General features: G+C 40.6%; 1 protein-coding gene across 1 annotated transcript in view; it reads right to left on the reverse strand.

Annotated features, from left to right (window-relative positions):
* Positions 1–22,217, reverse strand: part of NTNG1 (netrin G1) — a 329,237-nt gene extending 307,020 nt beyond the window's left edge. Inside the window, exon 1 of the mRNA XM_032218780.1 lies at positions 21,972–22,217. Within this exon, the coding sequence (XP_032074671.1) occupies positions 21,972–22,217 (246 nt within the window). The remainder of the gene's footprint in view (positions 1–21,971) is intronic.
* Positions 22,218–23,603: the final 1,386 nt, after the last annotated feature.

The raw sequence follows: 23,603 nt of genomic DNA on the forward strand, positions 1-23,603 counted from the left end.
GCTCTCCCTTAATGAATAATGCAAATGAGCAGACTCACAGCAAGGCGGTCTGAAGGAATCTTTCCTTACCTCCTCTTATACTTCTGGGGATTTAAACACCGTGTGTCAAAAGAAATTAGAGAAATGCATTGCAGAGCAACGACAAGGCCCCAAATCTCAAACCAGCCAGGTGCATTAAGATGCAAAGGACAGCGAGGGTGATAGCTGACATCTTATTAAAATGAAAAGCTGGCTATTTCCCTATCTTCTGGTTAATAAAGTGGTTAAGAAGCTCTTTCCTTTCTCTTTCCCCCTCTCTTTCTTCCCTGTCATTAGTTAGTGATAGTGTCCCAAATATGAGATAAGGAGGGTGGTGGAAAATATCACCAAACGTTCTGTCTTTAACAGTATGCATCTAACATATTTATGAGTTTGTCTCTTCCACAATGCTACAGCATTCTCTTAAAGCAGAGGTAAGGTTGCTTGAAAACTCCAAAGCTTGCAAATTGTGGTGAAGACTTACCTTATCCTCATTACTAGGAAAGCTATTCATCGGGTTGATACTCTTCCAACAATTCTGAGACATTTCTCAGCTCCATGCATCAGAACCAGGAGTGAAATTCAACCACCTCGCCCCAGCTTGGGAGAGATGGCAGGGACCATTTGAATCAATTCGCAGAGCCGGTAAAAATTGCCGCTGGTTGGCCCCACCCACTCCCTCTCCCATTCTCATTCAACTTTAAGACTTGTGGACTTCAACTCCCAGCTCTGCTGGCTGGGGAATTCTGGGAGTTGAAGTCCACAAGACTTAAAGTTGCCAGGTTTGGAGACCCCTGACTTAAAGGGAAGACCCAAAATATTGGTGGCAATTTTGAGCTGACTTGGCTATAGTCTACCCTTGGAGACACAATTCCCTAATTTCCCTACGTCTATAATATGTATGTGTATGTATGTATGTGTGTGTGTGTGTGTGTGTGTGTGTGTGTGTGTGTGTGTATATATATATATATATATATATATATATATATATATGTGTGTGTGTGTGTGTGTGTGTGTGTGTGTGTGTGTGTGTGTGTGTTTGTGTGTGTGTGTGTGTATTTATTTATCAGCACAAATAAAAAACACACACATATATATATATATATACACACACACACACATATACATACACACATACACACACATATACATACATACATACATACATACATACATACATACATATTAATCACATCTTATCAAACAGGAAAACAAACTCTATCCAGTTTTCAGCTCTTGTCTACTTTCTTAGGCACACAGAAACTCCCGTTAATCCCAAGGTTATGAGGATGCTGGGACATGTAGTTTAAGTAGTTTAATAACAAATGGGAAAATACCAGGGTGGAGAAAGCAAGTAGATAGATCAGGGCTGAAATTCAAAAATAAGAAATACCAATTATTATAGACAAAACAATAAAAGTGGTATACAAATATTTACATAAGAGCAATAAGACTCAAAAATAATACCTCTTTTATTGTTTTGTGTTGATAATAATTGGCATTTCTTCTTTTTGTAGGTCATTGGGGCAAAGACGTGACATTGACTTAGCCACGCCCAACCACCCAGTCACATGACCACCAAGCCACGCTCAGAGAGCTGGTAGGAAAAAAAATTTGAATTTCACCCCTGATCAGAATGTGTTTCTAAATGTGTCCTTCCAGAGGAAATGCATGCAGAAATCGACATTCCTAGTGCTGGCTAAGAATTCTGGGAATTGTAGTTCAACACACTGGGGAAAATTCCCCCAACCTTATAAGGAAGGCCATGGGATTATCATTATGGCTTGTTTTTGACCCTGTGATGGAGGGAGATGCTGCAATGGTTCTAAGAGTGGAAGAAATGGTCATAAGTCCCTTTTTTTTCGTTGCTGTAGTAACCTTGGACCCTAAATGAATGGTTGTAAGTTGAGGATTACCTTTAATAGCTTTTTTTTTTAAATCAGCGTTGATACAATCTGTGAGCCCCTTTAATTTTATTCTGTGTACAAGTTTCCAGAAATTGCTGGAGACAGATCAGTATGTAGGCTAAAGAAACTTACAAGAAAAGGTTTATCTAGGCAACAGAATACAGAACAGGCTTAAAAGAGATTTTATCAGATGTCTTCTTTGCAGCTCTAGAAAGAGACACTTTTATCCCAAGCGGACAAAGGAATCAGGGCTGGGGGAAAAAAAAGAGTCTCAAAACTCATTTCTTTTTTACAGTTTGAATTCGGTAAGCTTAAATCAGGGGAGAAAATGTAATATTTTTCCTGATTTAAGGAGCTAGAAGTACAGAACTCATTGCAACAACATTTTATATGTTTCTCCTCAGTGCATTTTTATTTCCTTCATCGGCATCTCTTTCTTGTCTCCATTCTCTCCTTACTATCAAATAGAGAGAAGCTTTGGGTGTCTCATCCTAAGCTTTAGATGTCACATTCTGCATTTTTATTAGAGCTACACTACTTGTAATGATGATAAATGCTTCATAATTGGACGTCTAGCAAAAGCATCAGTAAAATATACTAAATAATAAAAAAATATACTGACGGCTAGATACACTGTTGTAATGGATAGAAAAGACTTCTTCAGACTGGCGCATCTACCTTAATATATATAATGTTACACCTCCTAGTTTTGTGGCATTGAAAATATATTAAATAGCAATAGCAATAGCAGTTAGACTTATATACCGCTTCATAGGGCTTTCAGCCCTCTCTAAGCGGTTTACAGAGTCAGCATATTGCCCCCAACAACAATCCGGGTCCTCATTTTACCCACCTCGGAAGGATGGAAGGCTGAGTCAACCCTGAGCCGGTGAGATTTGAACAGCCGAACTGCAGAACTGCAGTCAGCTGAAGTAGCCTGCGGCGCTGCATTTAACCACTGCGCCACCTCGGCTCTCATATTTTTTTAAAAAATATGATTATGGAAATCAGCCAAATCCCCAAGGCGAAGCACCAGGACTGAAGAAAACCAGGTTCAATTTTAATATATTCTAAGAATGGAACTTTATAGATGAATTACCCCCGGATTCATGTCATCCAGTGCAAGGCAAAAACCATGGAGAATTTCTTTCCGCTGGCAGCCTGTTACACTTGTAGGCATCTCCAGGAACGATCATCACTGCTTGTTAGGTAAAGGTTCCCCTCACACATATGTGCTAGTCGTTCCCAACTCTAGGGGGCAGTGCTCATCTCCATTTCAAAGCCGAAGAGCCAGTGCTGTCCAAAGACATCTCTGTGGTCATGTGGCCGGCGTGACTAAATGCCGAAGGCACACAGAACACTGTTAGCTTCCCACCAGTGGTAGGCTGCCATTTTTTTTCTACTGGTTCGGGCACACTTTCTCGCGCATGCACGCACGACACTTCTGAACATGCGCAGAAGCATCCGAGCAGGTGGGCGGAGCTTCAAGCCACCGTTACTACCAGTTTGCCCAATCCAGGTTGAACCAGGAACAACCCACCTCTGCTTCCCACCAAAGGTGATCTCTATTTTTCTACTAACATTTTTACATGCTTTCGAACTGCTAGGTTGGCAGAAGCTGGGACAAGTAATGGGAGCTCATTCCATTACGTGGCGCTAGGGATTCAAACTGCTGAACTGCTGACCTTTCTGATTAACAAGCTCAGTGTCTTAGCCACTGAGCCACCCTCTCACTGCTCATTAGTGACAACTAATTAGAACAAAGATAGGCATGTTGGCTAAACATGACCAGTTCCAGCTATGGTAACAGTTGCCAAAGGGTTGCATGAATTGGGATTAAAAATATCCGGAGAGCATCAGGTTGCCTGACCAGGAGACTGGAGATTACAGGGAAACCTTCTTCCCCTTCAGTTTGTCAAATACACTCAGCCACATTTCACAAGACTGCTGAGAATAAAAGAACTATATTATTTTTAAAGGAAGAGCAAAATAAAAATGCAATGCAATGGAAATAACAATTGGTATTTTTTTCCCAATTAACCCCATTGTTTCATAAAACACACAGTTTAAAAATCTACTGATGATGTCAAAAGTATTTGCAACGCTCGACCAGTTGATATCCCTTTTCAATAACCAAATGTTAAATCCTACAAGTGCTATGCCATCTAGTGAATCTGGTCTTGTTTTTCTTAAGAGATAGTATTTCAAATTGTGGGGGTTTGCTATCAAAAAGCAAGATCAACAGAGAATAGTTGGAATGAAAAATCCTGACAGATTGCAGTTCCATTACTCATCCTGTCTGCCTATCTTATCTTATCTTATCTTATCCATCCCTTCAATATTTTTTCTGCTCCTCGTAACTGCCTGGATGAGACCGTGCTGTTTTCTCATCAAGGTTTTCTGAGAGTTTAGTGGGAATGACTGGGCCAAGGTCACCCAGATGGCTGCAGGATTAAAACTCAGAGACTACCGCCTAAATGCCTTAACACAGTGTTTCTCAACCTTGGCAACTTGAAGATGTCCGGACTTCAACTCCCAGAATTCCCCAGCCAGCGAATGCTGGCTGGGGAATTCTGGGAGTTGAAGTCCGGACATCTTCAAGTTGCTAAGGTTGAGAAACACTGCCTTAACAACTACAACAAACTGCCTCCTCTTCTTAATTGCCTTCTATTGGTATTATACTATAGCATCCTAGTCAGAAGTAAATTTGATGGATTTTGTCCTCCGATAAGCAGGTACAAGGTTGTAGCCTAAATTCTATTAAGGCAAGGATATACACACAGGGTCTCAAGTTATAGGGATGATAAATTTCTTTCTGTCATTCTTAAAAGCTATGCATACAATAATTGATATTTGCATTTTGTTTCTTAGGAGCATCTGTAAGTTTGACGACAGTATGTGCGTTATGCTTACTGCAGTTATTGTATCTAAGGTGCAAAACTGATTTGGAGTAGCGTCAGTGGTGGGATTCAGCCAGTTCGCACCTATTCGGGAGAACCGGTTGTTAACTTTCTTTCTTTTTTTATATACATTTTTTTATTAGTTTTATTACAAACAAAAACACACACACAAACACAAAAAGCATCATCTTTCATTACATCTTGTAGAAAGCATATCCATTGGTCACAAGTACATTTCGTGTGTTCTGTCCACAATCACATATATTCCATTCAGTCTAAATTGTACATGTTAAAAATTTATATTCTATATATACTATCACCATATCACAATTTTCATTTAGTTAAGATTTCAAAAACACAGCCACCTGCTGGCATTTTTTCCCCTTCCCCCAGTTCCAGTCAATATGCCATATCTCTATATCCTTATAACATATTCTAAAAAAAATTAAATTAAGTCAATAAAGTGTTTTTGAAATCTTAACTAAATGAAAATTGTGATATGGTGATAGTAAAATATATAAATTTTTAGCATGTACAATTTAGACTGAATGGAATATATGTGATTGTGGACAGAACGCACGAAATGTACTTGTGACCAATGGATATGCTTTCTACAAGATGTAATGATAGATGATGTTTTGTGTGTGTGTGTGTGTTTTTGTTTGTAGTCAATAAAGTTGTTAACTTTCTAAGCAGTTTGGAGAACTGATTGTTGGAAGAAATCTCCTTTTGTTTTTTTCCACTTCACAGGGCTAATCCTGTAAGGAAGGCAGGAAGGAAACATTCTGGTGTTGTTTCTAGCCTCATCTTTATTGCTCTACTTACAGAAACTGCCTCTCCACTTAACCCTTATTACCTTTGTAACAACTAAGGCGAAATGCCCATCGACCTGAGTGACATTGACTTGGCCATGCCCCCCAGTCACATGACCACCCAGCCACGCCTACCCAGCTGGTCATTAGGGCAGAGGACCGGTTGTTAAATTATTTTAATCCCACCACTGAGTAGCATGATTTCTTTGCACAGAAATGTGCAGATGAGACATCGTTCAGCATGCAGGAATACTGAAGAAGATAAGGTTCTTATCGGTTGAGCTCGATTCATGACACATCCCTTGAATTTTCCCAGCAACCAAAGTGGTTTGCTACTACTTCTCTTCTGAGGTTTTCTTTCCCCCAGTCTTCAGTCAGCCCTATACCCCTGGGATTTTCCGAGGATCCACTATTCCTGTGATTGTGAACTATGGCACGCATGTCACAGGTGGCATGCAGAGCCCTCTTTGTGGGCACGTGAACCGTCACCCCAGCTCAGCTCCACTACTCATGTGTGCATGCCTCCCACTGCCCAGCTGATTTTCGGATCTCTGCTGCACATGCACACGGGGTGGGAGACGCACGTGCATATGCAGGGAGGTCACTGGCGCATATGCGGGGATGAGAGGGAGTGCGTCCCTGCCGCTCATTTTTGCTTCCAGGAGGCTGCAGGGAGGTTTCCTAGGCCTAAAATGGGGCGTGGCAGTCATGCACGCATACGGGGGGGGGGGCAGGGGAGCCCAGGGCATGGGGGGGGTCACATGCACATATGTAGGGGTGGGGAGTGCCAGGGATGTTGCATGCACGTTGCATGCACGTTGCATTTTGGGTGCAAGCACTCAGGGGGTCGCACACATATGCGTGCGGGGGGGGGGAGGGACGCAGTGAGGTCGGTTCACATGCGCAGGGGGCAGGGGTGCACATTTTTGGCATATGACAGCAAAAAGATGAGCCGTTACTGCCCTATTCCAATATAAACAACACCTATTGAAATATTGATCAAAATAAAGAGGACAAATCTCCAACCCCATTGTTTGCAGCCTGTAACAATAATGGCAAGTTGTTGTTTTTTTCTTTTATGGGTGCATGTATAATACATATCAATCTTATCCAAAATTTTATGTCTATTTTACATTTCCAACAGTGCCTGAATGTTTAAAAATTATATTAATACATTTAGATAATTGTCTTCAACTCCTTCCTTCCTCCCTCCCTCCCTCCCTCCCTCCCTCCCTCCCTCCCTTCCTTCCTTCCTTCTTTCCTTCCCCTCTGTTCCATGTCACTTCCATCTTCTGTAAATGTGAACTATAAGCAGCATGGCTCCAGTGGTGGGTTTCAAATTTTTTTAGAACCTCTTCTGTAGGTGTGGCCTGCTTTGTGGGAGTGTCTTGCCAGTCATGTGACTGAGTGGGAGTGTCTTGCCAGTCATGTGACTGGATGGGTGTGGCCAACTTGTAAAATGTGATGAAACTCATTTAACAACGCTCTTGCTTAGCAACCAAAATGTTGGTTCAGAAACTCTAGCATTTGAAGCATGCAAGTCTTAAAGCTGTCAAGTTACAAGACCCTTGCACCCCTAACCCTTTCGGAAAAAAACCCAGGGGTGTTTGAACTTGACAGCTTTAAGACTTGTGGACTTCAACTCCCAGAATTCCTCCTCTCGCTCTTCATCTTGATGATGTGCAGACGGGTAGGGGGAGGGAGCTGGAACCGGTTCTAAACGGCACTGTGGGTTTGTGGAACCTCTTCTCTAGAAGAGGTTAGAACTGGCAGGAACCCACCCCTGCATGGTTCCTAACATTCAGTGAAATGAATGATTCCTGATGAGAAAAGAAATCAAACTGATTAATTCAGAGGATGGCTTTCACCGGTATTACAGATATAAATGTTAGAAGGCACTATGGAAATGCGTGCACAAAAATGCTTTTCTCATCATAAAGTCCTTTTTAATGGCTTTTTAACTACCTAGTTATAAAAGGCTTTCCTTCTGCCTCCTGGCATAAAGGAACAAATGTGTAATTAAAATCTGCAGCACTTTTTTTTTTCTTAAATCAGGGTTAACTAAAGATGGATAAAAAAAATAGGGGGAAAACACAGGCATTTTGAGCAGCTGCAGCGAGATTACAAGCAGAAACATATAAGAATTTGACCAAGAGGTCCTAATGTAAATGCCACATGTCTGTTGTTGCTACAGAAAGTGATACTAGAAGGTGGGAAGGCTACTTATCATGATAACCATGTCTTATCCCATTACCAAAATGAGGGTGCTTTCAATACCAGGAGAGATTCACGTGTATAATTTATAAATTAAATTATCTTTAGGCTTAAAGTTTAGAGCAGAACCGCCTCTACAAAACAAACTTTCAAGTTTCAAGTTTATTAGAATTTGTATGCCGCCCACTCCCATAGGGACTCTGGGCAGCTCACAACAGACAAGAAACGTTTAATTTTAAAAAATAGAGATAAAAAATAAAAATACAATGTTAAAATTCATATCACCCATTCCATCTAAACGGGGCTGGATATCAATCAACAGCCCCAAGGCCTGCCGGAACAGCCAGGTCTTGACGGCTTTACGGAAGGCCGGGAGAGTGGTAAGGGTCTGGATCTCTGCGGGTAGATCGTTCCACAGGGCCGGCGCAGCAGCAGAGAAGGCCCTCCCCCGGGGAGTCGCCAGCCGGCATTGTCCGGCTGACAGCACCCGGAGGAGGCCCAACCTGTGCGATCTTGTTGGTTGTTGGGAGATAAGTGGCAGGAGGCGGTCTCTCAGGTAGCCAGGTCCTAAACCATGAACGGCTTTAAAAGTAACGACTAGCACCTTGAAGCGCGTCCGGAGACCAATAGGAAGCCAGTGCAGCTTGCGGAGGATCGGTGTAATATGGGTGTATCTAGATACACCCCATATCGCTCGGCGGCTGCGTTATGGACCAACTGTAGTCTTCGAACACTCTTCAAGGGCGGCCCCATGTAGAGCGCATTACAGTAATCAAAGCATTTACTTTTAATAGATCTCATCTAAGCAGGGCTAATGTTTGTTCTTGATGTTCTCTAAACTTGATTTTCATTTTATAGATATTTGTCACCTTCTTTGGTACATCATAATTATATTAAGTACATTAAGTTACTTTTGCTGACTTTTTAAAGAACCCACGAGCCTCGCTTCCTATTAGTTCACTGTTTATTACCAAGGAGGGTAATGAAACATAGTACAAGATCAAAATCAATCTTAGGGTGCAATAATAATTCCACAATTTCAACTTTGCATTACATATATTTTTCAACTATTAGAAATTTAGGATTAAAATTAGTATCTAATCTTTTCTGGATATATAATCTTACCTTTTGGGGTGATACACATGAACACTTCTATAATTGGATTTCACATGTAACCGTCAGAAATTTTATTGAGATTTAATTGATCTATCTTCTTTTTTCTGACGCTTTTTATTTCTTATCTTTTGCAATACTGAAATCCATAGTTAGGGCTTAAATTATCTTTGTACAGATTTGGGTTTGAGACTGATCTCTAAAGCTTTAAAATAACTGAGCCCATAAGTAAAAGGAAGAGATTAATAAATCTCTGAAAAGGCGTAAAAAAGTACACTCTTCATAGGGCATACATGTTATTAAAATTCATTCAAAGGCTACTCTTTATAATTACATTCACAGTGTCAGGATTTAAATATCAAGACAATGTCACAGCCAAGTGACAGCTCCCATGTGGATTTATTAAATTCTTCAGGCAAAAAAAATATTGGACTAAAAATATAACCTTAAGAAATGATGTGTTTATGGATATTCAGCCTCGGGATATTGCTGAACCTTTTGCTCTTAAGAGACTAACATTTTTATATCCCAAGCTTTTTTTTTTTTGCCTCCTTCCATTAAATTAAGTATTCCAGATTACTGCCAATTTTCAAAGTAAAATATTGAGTAAAGATTGGGAAATTATGTCTGTCGCTCAGCTGATAACTTTACAGGAAAAAAAAGATTCTCTCTATCTTGTAGAATCTCAGTTTTATTTTAAGCAGTATAGAGAAATATGAATCAATGGTTCGAACAACATGGAAGCAATACATTTTTACCAGTGGTGGGATTCAATTTTTTTTTACTACCGGTTCTGTGGGGGTGGCTTTGTGGGCGTGGCAGGGGAAGGATACTGCAAAATCCCCATTCCCTCCCCACCCCACTAACCTGCTTTCCAGCTGTGTTCTCCTGTTCATGGTAACAAAAGAAGATCAGCTGGGAGGCTACAGGGGCGAGGCCAGCCTATTTGCTGGTTCTCCAAACTATTCAAAATTTCCACTAATAGTTCTCCAGACCTGTCAGAACTGGCTGCTCTGGCTATTAAAAAGCTACAAAACCACGTAAGTAGATTCCCTTATCCATATTGGTCCTTATCTGGCAATGAAGTGATGACTCTGATCACATAAATTTGCTAAATAAATAAGTATGAAGAAACCAGAGGTGGGTTCCTACCAGTTCACACCTATTCAGTAGAACCGGTTCGTCAAATCTACCAAACCGGTTAGAAGAGGTTCCACCAGTGGACCCGGAAAGCAGGCCACACCTACAGAGGAGCTTCCAAAAATGTTTGAAACCCACCACTGGTCCTTGGATATGATTATTCTACACTATCATGCTCATATTTATAAAACTCAGTGCCTCTGTGAAAGGTCAGGATGACTACTGCGTTTGTGGTGCAATCAGAACATTGTGTGTGTTGAAGTTGTTTTAATGCAAACCAAAGATGCCTTTGAAAAAACAAGTTTACATCATATTCTTATGCATGCCAGGGCTGTGTGTGAGGGAATTTAAGGTGGTTCTGACAAGTGTCATCGGCATCTTCACATGGGCAGCAAGCCACTCCCACAAAGGAGGCCACACCCACAGAGTAGGTTCGAACAATTTTTGAAACCCACCACTGGAAGAAACCCTTAGTAATAACTAACTAACTAACTAACTAACTAACTAAATAAATAAATAAATAATAAGCAAGACTTTCTTTAAGAATCTCAAAGTCTGTAGAATTACAGTTAGAAGCAGCCATTCCTGGAAACAGCCAAAGCTAAACAATTGAAATTATTAGAATCTTAGAAGCACCTCCATCTCCTAATCCAAGTCTACTACAAAATAAAAGAAATGAAAAAAAAAATATCTCATGTTTCCATGAATTTGTAGCAAGGATGTATCAAAACCACACAGATGTTGATTTCTATTCATGGCTGAAATATTTAGTCCTAAAAAGTAAATTTGTCAAGGGAGACCATACAATGGTCTTCTGTCATATTCTTCCTTGATGGAGTGTCTGAAGCACAAAAATCAGATGACCCAAATGCCTGTTATTATTATTTTACTGTGGCGTGGTTGATCAGAAAGTCAAAAAGAGCCAATATGCCAGTTTATATAATAGATCATCAAAACAGAAGCAGATTCCAAGAAGCCAAATTAAATTGCAATATGTGACTTAACATAGGTCAAGGAACTGGTGTTAGCTGCCAGGGAAAACATCAATGAATGGCTAAGAGGAAGGACTATTCAGCGTGTCAGATTTCTTTAGCAGATCTTTTACTTAAAATAAGATTTCCCCTAAGATTTGACTCAGCAAAACATTGTTTAAATCCAGAAGCATACTTCTGTGTAAAAAATTTGCTTCCTTAGATCTTTCTTTCATCTGGGAAGAAATGTCTCTTTAATTACAAGATTAATTACTTTTCTTTAAAAAGAGAGTCCCAATTTGTTTCTGTCTGTGTGTCAGTGGTGGGCTCCGGATCCCGTTCCAACTGGTACGCGCGCATGCGCCTTAGCGCCTCTGCGATGCTCCAGCTGCTCAGCGGAGCATCGCGCAGGCGTTGTATGTGTCATGCACATGTGCAGAAGCGCCAAAGACTTAAAAGATCGGACAGGTGGGTGGGTCCTCCGGAGCACCATACCGGAACGGTATCCGGTGCTCCGGGCAGGCTCCGGTACGCCCGTACCAGGGCGTACCGCCTGCAACCCACCACTGGTGAGTGTGTGTGTGTGTGTGTGTGTGTGTGTGTGTGTGTGTGTGTGTGCCTGTAGCACCAAATTCATGAGAACATAATCTTAATAATTTACAGAGGTTCTTTTTAAGTGCATTAATAAAAACCAGCTGAATCTAGCTTTTATTTTTCTGGATTGCACAACTTCAATTTTCGTAAGTAAGAGATAATTTCACTTCTTTATTCATTTTTGTTCACTTTAGGGGCCAAAGCAGTATTTCCCCCCCACCTGGCAAATTCCACCCCCAAATGTCATTTGAAACAGTAGATAAAAAGCTCCAATCTGAATAGAGTATTATTAACAAACGTATTCTGCGTATGCCAAAAGAATACACGTTTAACAATGAAAGAATTAGATATATTTCATTGGTACATTCATTGGACAAATTCCTGTCTCTCATTTACTTATCCTCCACAATACAGAAGCAAAAAAAAAATGGAACGCGGCACAGAAGTTTGTCACATCTCTCAACTCATAAACCCAGTGGGACATCACTGACACTTGCATAGAGAGGTGTCATATGCCTATCCGTCTGCCCAAGGACATCACATACTGTATGACACTTCGGTATGATAAGTAGAACGTTCCCAGTATGTGCAATTTCTGCCTTTCCATCATCTCGTAGCCTAGTAAATTCTATATGGAGGCCCCACCTCACATGAAAAAAAATATTTAAATGCTAAAGAAATATAAAGAATTTCACTGAAATATAGTAATCTGAAGGCAGATGGTACTGTATAGGCCGTATAATGCATAGTGTAGGTCAACTTTTATTTGGGAAGGAGCAGATTCTACTTTGCTGGGAATTAATCTCCTTTGGAAGCACTGATCAGCAAAATTATGACTTCAGCCTAAAAAAAATTCAATATACTATTTTCTTTTAGCTTAGCGAACAGCACAGATTTTTTTTTCTCTTTCTAAATCCCTGTGGTTTGTTGTGGGGGGAATCAAAACTATCCAATAACATGTCACTTACCCCATAAAATGTTACAATAATACTGTATCTTTCTTCTCTTTTGTTTTTATTTAAATTATTTACATGGCTTCTTCATCCTGCTGGGTATTTCAGATAGTTCACAATGCAATGCAGGTAGATAAGATAGCGAAACCTATTAAAATAATTGTTAAAAGCATTTAAAATAACAAGATGAACAACTCTGTTTACCTATTTCATAGAAAGGACAATGGTACACTTGCCAAAAAGAGAATGGTAGCCATCTGCAAAAGCATCTGGCTATATACATTACATATGCGTACAGTCAAACATTGTCATACATACATCTCTAGCCATGGAGGGTTGCATTAAGACTCATTCAGGACATTAAAAGTAACAAACCTAGCAGAAATGGCTAAAATATCTGCATATCTCAAGGACCACTCAAATGAGAGATATAAACTGGAGTGGAGAAGATGGATTGACTATACTCAAAAAAAATATGGGACTAAGAAATTCCAGATAGTTTATGACTGAAGAAACAAGGAATGATATAATCTGTTTAGAGTTAGCCTAGCAAAGAGGAGTTAAAGCTCAAATGAAAGATGAGACTAACTTTCTTTAAGTTTATTTTAGAATATCTTTGTTAAAGATTTATACCCTGTATTGGTTCTGGGAAGTCGGGGGGGGGGGAGAAGGTTAGGGGGGGTTCGGGTGGGGAGGGAAGGGGGGGAGGTAAACATTTGTAAAAGGTTTTTTTCCAAATATTTTCAATTTAAAAAAAGACTCATTTAAATCACCCTGCCTCGTGAAAACTCATAGACAGGTTGACTTTGGGCAATCCTAGGCTGCATTAACAGCGGGATAGACTCAAGAAAACAAGAACTCAAGAACTCACGAAAAAGCGACACTACCACTTTACGATGCCTTGCTAAGACTACACTTGGAGTACTGCATCCAGTTTTCGTCACCACAATACAAAAAAAGAAGTTGAAACTCTGGAAAGAGTGCGGAGAAGAGCGACAAAGGTGATTTAAGGAGTCAAAAGCTAAAGCACATGAAGAACAGTTGCAGGAAATGAGTGAAAAGAAGAACTAGGGGTGACACGATAGAAGCGTTCCAATATTTGAAGGGCTGCCACAAAGAAGAAGAAGTCATTCTATTGACCTGTTTTCCAAAGCAAAGCAATGTATGAAAACAGAATAAAGAGTGAAGCAACCTAGAACTAAGGAGAAATTTCCCGAGAGGAAGAATAATCAACTAGTGGAACAGCTGACCTTCAGAATAGCAATAGCAATAGCAGTTAGACTTATATACCGCTTCATAGGGCTTTCAGCCCTCTCTAAGCGGTTTACAGAGTCAGCATATCGCCCCCACAGTCTGGATCCTCATTTCACCCACCTCGGAAGGATGGAAGGCTGAGTCAACCTTGAGCCGGTGAGATTTGAACAGCCGAACTGCAGAACTGCAGTCAGCTGAAGTAGCCTGTAGTGCTGCATTTAACCACTGCACCACCTCGGCTCTGTGGGTGCTCCAACGCTGGAAGCTTTCAAGAAAGACCTGGACAACCATTGGTCTAAAATGGTGTAGGATCTCCTGCTTGAGCAGGGGGTTGGATTAAAAGACCTCCAAGGTCCCTTCCGACTTTGATATTCTATTCTGTTCAGTTACTCAACTATCTTTCAGCCCAGCTGACTTCACAGATGTATTGTTTGGCTTATTCTGGAGAAGCAGCAGGATATAAATCCAATAAATATATGTATGTCTGATACTAAGCATAGGCATTCAGTTCTAACTGCAGCAGATGTCAATCAAAGTCAGTAGCTAATTCGTGCCTGAATGAAGCAAAGAACTATTACAACATGTAAAGCTAGGAAATCCTAAGCGAGCAGATTTTTGTCACGTGGAGGAAATGCTACATGCTTTGATGTGGCCCCAAATTAATGTCAATCATGCAGCGTTGGAAAGGGACGGCAAACTTTTTCAATTGCCACATGCGTATAAATGTAATTACTCCAGTTTTTCAACCTAAAAAGAAAATAAAGGCTACTTAATTGGTTCAGACATCATTCACCTTTACAACATGGTAGAAAACACACACAGCTCATAATCCTCGAAGCCCAGTTTTAAAAAGGTACTAAGACTTTACTATCACTTTTGACTATATATATAAAAAAATCAAACCAACACACTAGACCAGCCCGATATGTATCTCCTTTCTGTGTTGTGTGACAGTTTTACCAGGAGCCTCAATTTTTTTAAAAAAATAATCTGCGTTTCCTTCTGGCTTTTAAATTGTGCTGTTTTATCCATGGATGTTCTTTCTTTTCTTGCTTGGTTGAGACAGGTGGCCCTACAAACTTGTTAAATGAACCCAACAAATAAATAATATCGGAAAACAGTCTCATTAAAAAAAAACGTCAGCCATTAATAAAACACTGATACAATACTTAGAAGTCGTGTGACTTTCATTCATGAAAACCAGTGGTGGGATTCAGCCAGTTTGCACCTATTCGGAAGAACTGGTTCTTAACTTTCTAAGAGGTTCGGAGAACCGGTTGTTGGAAGAAATCTTCTTTTGGTTTTTTTATGCTTTACATCCTGTAAGGAAGGCAGAAAGGAAACATTCTGGTGTTGTTTCTAGCTTAATCTTTATTGACCTGCTTACAGAAACTGCCTCTCCAGTTAACCCTTATTACATTGTAACAGCTAAGGCATCGACGTGAGTAATGTTGAGTTGGCCATGCCCACACGGTCACATGACCACTACGCCCCGCCTACCCACCTGGTCATTAGGGCAGAGAACCGGTTGTTAAATTATTTGAATCCCACCACTGATAAAAACATACACATCTATTTGGGGAGCACTTTCTAGCATGGGAGAAGGTAAAGCTCACACTTTGAAGAGCTTTTGTAAAGAAAACGGGAGGCGTAGCATCCGAATTGGTTATTTTCCTCTTTGGGAAAAAAAATACCAGTTAGCAGCCTCTCAAATTAGATTTGTTCTTGGTATTGCTACATCAGCCCTGTATTGATTCATTGTTCTGCAGAAGGCATGCGTGTATTATTAAGGCATTTCCAAATAAAACCCCATTTTCATTTTGCATTTCTAAACCGGTCTGTTGGAAGGTATCTGATAGTTTAATTATTTCAGTAAACATCATCATGATACCAGATAGTCCTTTACTTCATAATTTTTTTTCCCAGCAAATGCAAATGTACTGGTAATGAAAGCCACACAGTATTAATGATGCTGAAAATCTCTAAGGAAAACATTGGAGGTTCAACTCATAACACCGTGCCAGAATTACATGCGGGAAGAGTTTTACTTTCTTTTTAATAAGCTTTGTTTCTTAATTTAGTTTTGATTGGCGGTGAAATCCACAGTGGCACTTGAAGGCTTGCCATCCTCAGCACTTCTGCTCCCAGAGTCACACAAACATATATGTCCATCTGCAGCAGTGGTGGGTTTCCAATTTTTTTAGAACCTATTCTGTAGGTGTGGCCTGTTTTGTGGGTGTGGCTCGGTGGGCATGACTTGGTGGGCATGTGACCTGGTGGGTGTGGCCAACTTGGAAAATATGGTGAAACTCACTTAACAATGTTCTTGCTTAGCAACCAAAATTTTGGGTTCAATTGTGGTCATAAATCCTCTTTCTTTCTTTCTTTCGTTCTTTCTTTCTTTCTTTTCTTCCTTCCTTCCTTCCTTCATTCTGTCTCTCTCCCCCTCTTTCTTTCTTTTGTCTCTCTCCCCCACTTTCTTTTTCTTTTTTGTTTTTTCTTTCTCTTTCTATCTCTCTCTTTTTTCTCTCCCTCTCCCTCCATTCCTTCCTTCATTTCTTCCTTTCTTGTGTTTATCTCTCCCCATTCCTTCCTTCCTTCCTTCCTTCCTTCCGTCCTTCCGTCCTTCTGTCCTTCCTTCCTTCCTTCCTTTAGAACGGGTTCCAAAAGGTACACTAAATTTCACGAACCGGTTCTGGCGTACCGGTGCGAACCGGGAGAAACCCACCCTTGATCTGCAGGTGCCTTCAAGTTCTCCATATGAACTTTCCAGGAACAAAAGGGATAACGAAACTATTGCAAATTGCCTTGCTGCTCTACTTTATGTTAGCCAAGGTTTGCGAGGGCCTAAACGGCACCATTTATTTCTTATATGTCATTATTTCAGTCTTCTGCTTTTTGTGGATTACAGGTTAGCATTGGCAGCTTCCAGATAGTAGCACTTTATTCTTTATCTCTGCCAACCTCTTTTCTCTATAGTATCTTTGCTTTCACAGACGTATCTAAGAAAACACCAAAAATGCCCATATATGCAAACACCCAAATTCAATAGACAGTAGATATATATATATATAAAGTTCCCCCATCTACATGTTTTTTTTATTGGAAGATCTGGAATTAGTAGGGTCTTAAATTAGCAGAGCTTTGGTTGAATAGCATATTTTGTTTTATTTCAGTCTTTATTAAACAATATATTTGTGCTTTTAGAATTTGCCTTACACCCCTGATGGTTAACCTATGGCACACATGCCACAGGTGGCACACAGAGCCCTCTCTGCAGGCATGCAAACTATTGCCCCAGCTCAGTTGTACTGCGCAGGCGTGCAGGCGTGCCGCCCAGCTGATTTTTGGGTCCCTGCCATGTATGCTCGGGGGAACAAGGGGCGTGTGTGGGGCTTGTATGCCCATGCGCATGCACAGATATGGTGCAAAAATGCACAGGTCGGGTGCATGTATGGGATTGAGCTCCCATGCGTGGTAGTTGGGGTATGCAGACGCCCCACATGCACACTGCATTATGTGCATGCGCACAGGCTTTTGGCACGGCACCAAAACGGTTAGCCATCACTGCCAAATACTTTGCCCTAGAACTGGGATGGTGAACCTATGGCATGTGTGCCATATGTGGCACATGGAGCCATTTGTCAGGGCATGCGAGGTGTTGCTCTGTCAGCTGGCCAGCTGAATTCAGCCTTTTTTAAAGGCATTTTTCGCTCTCCCCAGGCTCCAGAGGATTTATAGGAGCCTGGGGAGGCCAAAAAAGAGCCTCCCTGCCCCCCCCCCCAGGAGGCCCTCCAGAAATTTCAGGAACTTCCCTGAAGCCTCTGGAGTGCAAAACACCGGTCCTATGGGCAAACCGGAAGTTCGGGAATGGACTTCCGGTTTGCTCTTAGGGTTGGTTTAAGCCCTCCAGAGGCTTCAGGGACCTTCAGGAGGCTTCTCTGAAGCCTCCAGAGGACCAAAAAGGACCATATGAGCAAACTGGAAGTCACTTCTGGTTTGCTCATAGGGTCGATTTTTGCCCTTCAGAGGCTTCAGGGAAGGGCCTCCAGGCGGGAGTTTCCACCCTCCCCAAGCTCCTATAAAGCCTCTGGAGCATGGAGAGGGCGAAAAAAGCATGCAAAAAATGGGGGGAGCGCACATGTGCACTGGTGGGGGTCACACATTGCATTATGGATATGGCACACCCGCACACAACCCCACTGCGCTCTCCCCCCTTATGGCACGCAAGACAAAAAAGGTTCCCCATCGCTGCCCTAGACAGTTAAGTCTAACTAGCCCACACTTGAACAGCAGGAACTTAGTTAGGATTCTTTCTGTTTTCCTGAAAGGCAGATAGAAGTATTAGTTATATCTAGTTGTTGTGACTCAGCAGAAGCTTGCTGTGAGTTGCGTCGGGATGCAGGAATAATGAGCAGCTGTTGCTCATTAGGGTCATCTTCTGCAGATAAAAGACGGATGGTGCCACGCCTTAGTGGCAGAAGTCAACGTCGTTCATCGGTCGTGGTTCATTGTTCGTGAGAGGCACTTGGATAAGTGATTTGCTTTCTGTAAACCTGGTTTGCTGTAAGAGCTTTTTGTTTTTGCTTTTGCTATGTAACTTTTTGCCAGAGACTTTATCTACGTTTATTTTTGGGCTCGCAGCCAGCTTGATCTCACAGGGTTGGCCTCTTCCAGGTGCCATCTACCAGCCAATGACATCTGGCTATTACCCGGGGGAGGGCCTTCTCTGTGGCAGCCCCGGCCCTCTGGAATGAACTCCCCGCAGGGATTCGGACCCTCACCTCTCTCCAGGCCTTCCGAAAAGCCGTCAAAACCTGGCTTTGCCGGCAGGCCTGGGGGTGATGAGTTCCCTCCCCTCTTGACATGTATGGTTGTGCGACTGTTGTCTATTTTTATTATTTGTATTTCGTTTTTATGTTCCCCTTTTCCCCCTTTTGAATTGTTCGCCGCCCTGAGTCCTCCCGGAGAAGGGCGGCATACAAATAATAAAATTCTATTCTATTCTATTCTATTCTATTCTATTGAGCCAGGACTGATAAAGATATTTCCTTTGAAGTTCTGTCTGACTGTCATTTGTGAACGAGCGAAGAGGGGGGTCAGAACATCTAGTCATGGGCTAAGAATGATCTCATACAATGAAATTGCCGGTATGTATCACCCTAGTTTATAAATTCATACAAAACTCAGGAGAACTCTGAGCACAAAATCTCTCTCCTTAAATAATATAGCTGACTAGACCACACAGTAGAGATCTTGCTACAGTACTTGCCTTTCCAGTCAATATTTTCTGAATGAGTTCCCTCACCTCTTTGTCACAGGCATAACGAAATATACCAAGATCATAAATGTAGATTACCATTCACACATTTCACACTTTTTAGAGCCACTGCACTCAAAATTTTAATTGGCAACTCAAGACTCAAAAGAGACGCCGGTCTCAATACATGTTATATTAATGACCTCCAATTTATTCTTCCTGCTGAGATGCAACTTAGGAGTTCTGCTTTTTGAAGCTACAGGTACCAACGAAGGGTGCATCAGGATTCCAGGAGTATTTTAAGAAAATGCAATCTATCCTATCTAAATTGTTTAATGTATGTGATTTGGAATACCTTATCTTATTTTTAAAAAATCTGGTGAAAGTTCCCTGCAATCTTTCATGATTGGTATACAATAATTCCTAAAACGTTCACATGTCCAAAATTAAATAGATCTCATTCCTTCCCACAAGATCAAATAGTTTGGATGAAGTTTCATTATACTTGAATCAGACTGTAATTTTATATAGATCGGTATTATTGACACCGGCTGGTAGCTTTTTAACCTAGAGATCTGCAAAGCATTATCTTCTACTTAAGAACTAGTCTTTCTACAAAAATGCAAATTCCAACAGTTCTCCAGAAAAGCTTATTTCACGTGTCATAAGTGTATGCCGTAATTTAAATATAGTGGGTCAGAGATGAGTGCAATCCAGTAGGATCTTCTGCTGCCTATTTCAAATGAAATGACTAAGTGCCATGCCTAGCATCCCTCTTGCGGAAATCTTACTCATCTCAATGAGGCTTCTGACTGAAGGGTGCTACTCTGCTCTCAGAATACGAGAGCGTATATAGGTTGAGTCAAAATTGATGTACAGCATGTTATAAGTAATCAATCACTACAGCATTCACTTTTGCAATTCCATTCCCTATTCTGTCCATTTCCTCTCCCTTTGTCCTAAGATTTTGACGTACCGGGGTTTAATATTGAAGTAGTTTACAAAGCATGCAAACACAGTCCTTATTGTTTATAAAATTAATTATCATCTGCTTCAAGATGACAGATGTTAAATGACCATCCGAATTGCTGGTTGCACATAAATTAGGGGACGCATCTAGATTGCATCGCCGTTGATTCTTTTAGCTTCTGAATCTCGAGAGCCCAGTCTCTGAAGCAAATCTTACATGAAAGTGACTTATTTCATTGTTTTATTTTAAGTAATAACGTATTTAAGTCACTAGATTATCCTCCCTACCCAGAAAGGAAAATGCGCAAAGCATAATAATCCTGCTGGGTTCTTCTTATGTCTACTGAAAACTTGTTGACAGAACATGAATGGGCAGGAGGTACAAAATACTACAGATTTAGTTACTAAGCTGTGTTCCAAAATGAGTAACTTGGAGATATGAGGCTCACCCCTGCTGCCACTGAATGTTGACCCTTTTCATAATGTCAAAATGAGATTTCCGCCCGTCTAGCTATTTCTGCCCTTTTGTTCATGGATTTCTCTTTTCGTTCCTTCCCAGTGCAAATTCTCCTCCTCACAAAATCAGCATCCTGAAGTTTATTTTTTGCTTCTTCAATTCCTACTGGAAGGAAGGAATGGAAATGCGTGCATGGATTTGTATGTTTTTGTGTGCAAGAATTGGTTGTTTTGCTTGCGAGAGTCTATAATTTTAAACACTATCCATTTTAAATAGAGATAGATGGGAAATGTGGAAGAGACTGCCTTAGTCTTGTCCCTTGAATAGCTTCTACATTTTATATAAACACAAATGCCAAAAGGCACACATGCATGTAAAAAATGCCACCTGCGTCCTTTTTTTATGAGGAAATGAAATCTCCAGGACTGGTTTCAGCTGGAGTTGTCAATCTTGGTTTGACAAGATATGAATGCTGGACAGTGCAGAGGCTTTTCGACTGACTCTGTCACTTTCCCCCCTATTTATTCTTTCAGAAGGATCACCTGAATTAGAGAGCCATGCTCCATTCAGTGTGCAATATTCAGTTCATGTCAGAGTAGCACATTTCATACTTTGCAGTTAAGAAAGAAAATAGCAGGAACACATCACCGAATACTGTATATTTAAGGGGGAAATGGTACGTTTTAATCAGCTCTGAAAAACCCAACTGTTATAGCTACAGGTTGCTGGATTATTTTCCTAAGCGCCACGCAAATCCTGCAGAAGCCATTGTCTTAATATAAAATATTACCTGGCACAGTACAGAAATTCAAAAATCATTTATGGCTTAAATCTTTAAAAAGCTGGGGGGGAAAAACCACCAAAACAAATTTATCATCCGATCTAACAACCATGCCTTTTGAGCCAAATCAAAACTTAAAAAAAATTATGTAGGTCATGACACAAACGAAACAGATTTAAGTTAAATGCAAGGGGAAAAAAATTAAGTTGGTCAATTATATACAGTTCATGGGATTATTGCAGGGGCAACTAATATTTATTTTTCCTTTCCAATGTGTCGAAAGTTAAAGATTTAATAATAACCTTTGTGGGGGTTCTTATGGATACATGCAGTCATTTCAGGGCTGTCTGTGGTTCTGAGGCCTAAAAAATGAAGCCGTGATAGAATACCATTGGCTCAAGAACCACTTTCCTTCATTCAACTAAACCTAAAAGGACTACTTAACTCTTCAGCCTTAAAAGCTTCTAATGCTTCCTCTCCGCTGGACGTTCTTCAATCCCATGACAAACAGTGCCGGCCAGTCTTAAACTAAATATGTTGCTCTTGATGTAGCAGACAGATATTATTCTGTTTCTCTGAGAGATCTACGCTCTATGCTTAAAGATAAGATTTATACTTTTTGACTTACCATCCCGCAGAAGGTCTCCGGTGGATTTCCACATGTTATATTAGGTGGCTCCAGGTTTACTTTAACGTGTTTCATCATATCTATGGCTTCAGGCTGACAGGCTGTATAATCCCAGATCTTGTCTTCATCCATATAAATCTGTGTCTTGCACACATCGTAATGTCCCCAAACGGAAGGATAATGTTGCATTACCGAAGACACAGTAACCCACAGGGCATGGAGAGAGAGGAATCTTGACAAATACATCTCTATATCCTTTCGAGTGCCTTGACAGCAATCACCAATATGGAACTAAGTGCAGTCTTTATTATACATAAATATACATGGGGAGAGGCAACCTTATTGCAGAATATGTTCCAAAGGAGAGAAGAGCTTAAGTTACAACAACTGTGTTTTTAATTTTGGAAACTTTGGTGGAAGCCAAGCATATTATACGTCGTTCAAAGCCAAGTGAAGGATGCTTGCTACATTCCCAGGAGTTTCAGGACTTTTAATCACTTATGCAGATAATGTCCAAATCCAGGTAACAATTTAGCAGTGTTGCCAGGCCACAGCTGTATCGTCAATAATCCCGAGCGATCCTCCGTTTTTTCCGGCTCATGAGGAACAGCCAGCCAAACTGATGAATCAGCCGATAGACCCAAAATGATGAGTGTTTACAGTCTGTTTGCCATCAATCATTCTTCTCTTCTGGCACCTGGACCCTTTTAGAAACAATAAAAGTAAGAGTTACCGTTCCAGGATCAATGCAATAGAAAATATTTGAAATGTTGACATTTTGAGGGCCTTGCTCAATACAAGGTAAATTGGGGAGAAAAAAAACAGGGTAACCTTTACAGGAAGAACTTTTCTAAAACAAACCAAATGTCTAAATCACTCATCTCCAAAATTATGTTGACATGAGAGGTTTCACTCTAATTTTCATCTATCTATCTATCTATCTATCTATCTATCTATCTATCTATCTATCTATCTATCATCTATCTATCTATCTATCTATCTATCTATCTATCTATCTATCTATCTATCTATCTATCTATCTAGCTATCTATTTACCTACCTACCTACCTACCTACCTACCTACCTACCTACCTACCATATCTATCTATCTATCTATCTATCTATCTATCTATCTATCTATCTATCTATCTATCTATCTATCTATCATCTATCTTCTGTCTGTCTGTCTGTCTGTCTGTCTGCCTGCCTGCCTACCTACCCACCCACCCACCTACCTACCTACCTTATCTCTCTCTCTCTGTACCTACCTACCTACTTACCTACCAACCTACCTACCTGCCTACCTTATCTATTTATCTATTTATCTATTTATCTATTTATCTATTTATCTATTTATCTATTTATCTATCTATCTATCTATCTATCTATCTATCTATCATCTATCATCTATCTTCTATCTGTCTGTCTGTCTGCCTGCCTGCCTGCCTACCTACCCACCTACTTACCTACCTACCTTATCTCTCTCTCTGTACCTATCTACCTACTTACCTACCAATCTACCTACCTGCCTACCTTATCTATCTATCTATCTATCTATCTATCTATCTATCTATCTATCTATCTATCTATCTATCTATCTACCTACCTACCTACCTACCTACCTACCTACCT

Source organism: Thamnophis elegans, chromosome 5, assembly GCF_009769535.1.
Source record: "Thamnophis elegans isolate rThaEle1 chromosome 5, rThaEle1.pri, whole genome shotgun sequence".
Lineage (NCBI taxonomy): Eukaryota > Metazoa > Chordata > Lepidosauria > Squamata > Colubridae > Thamnophis > Thamnophis elegans.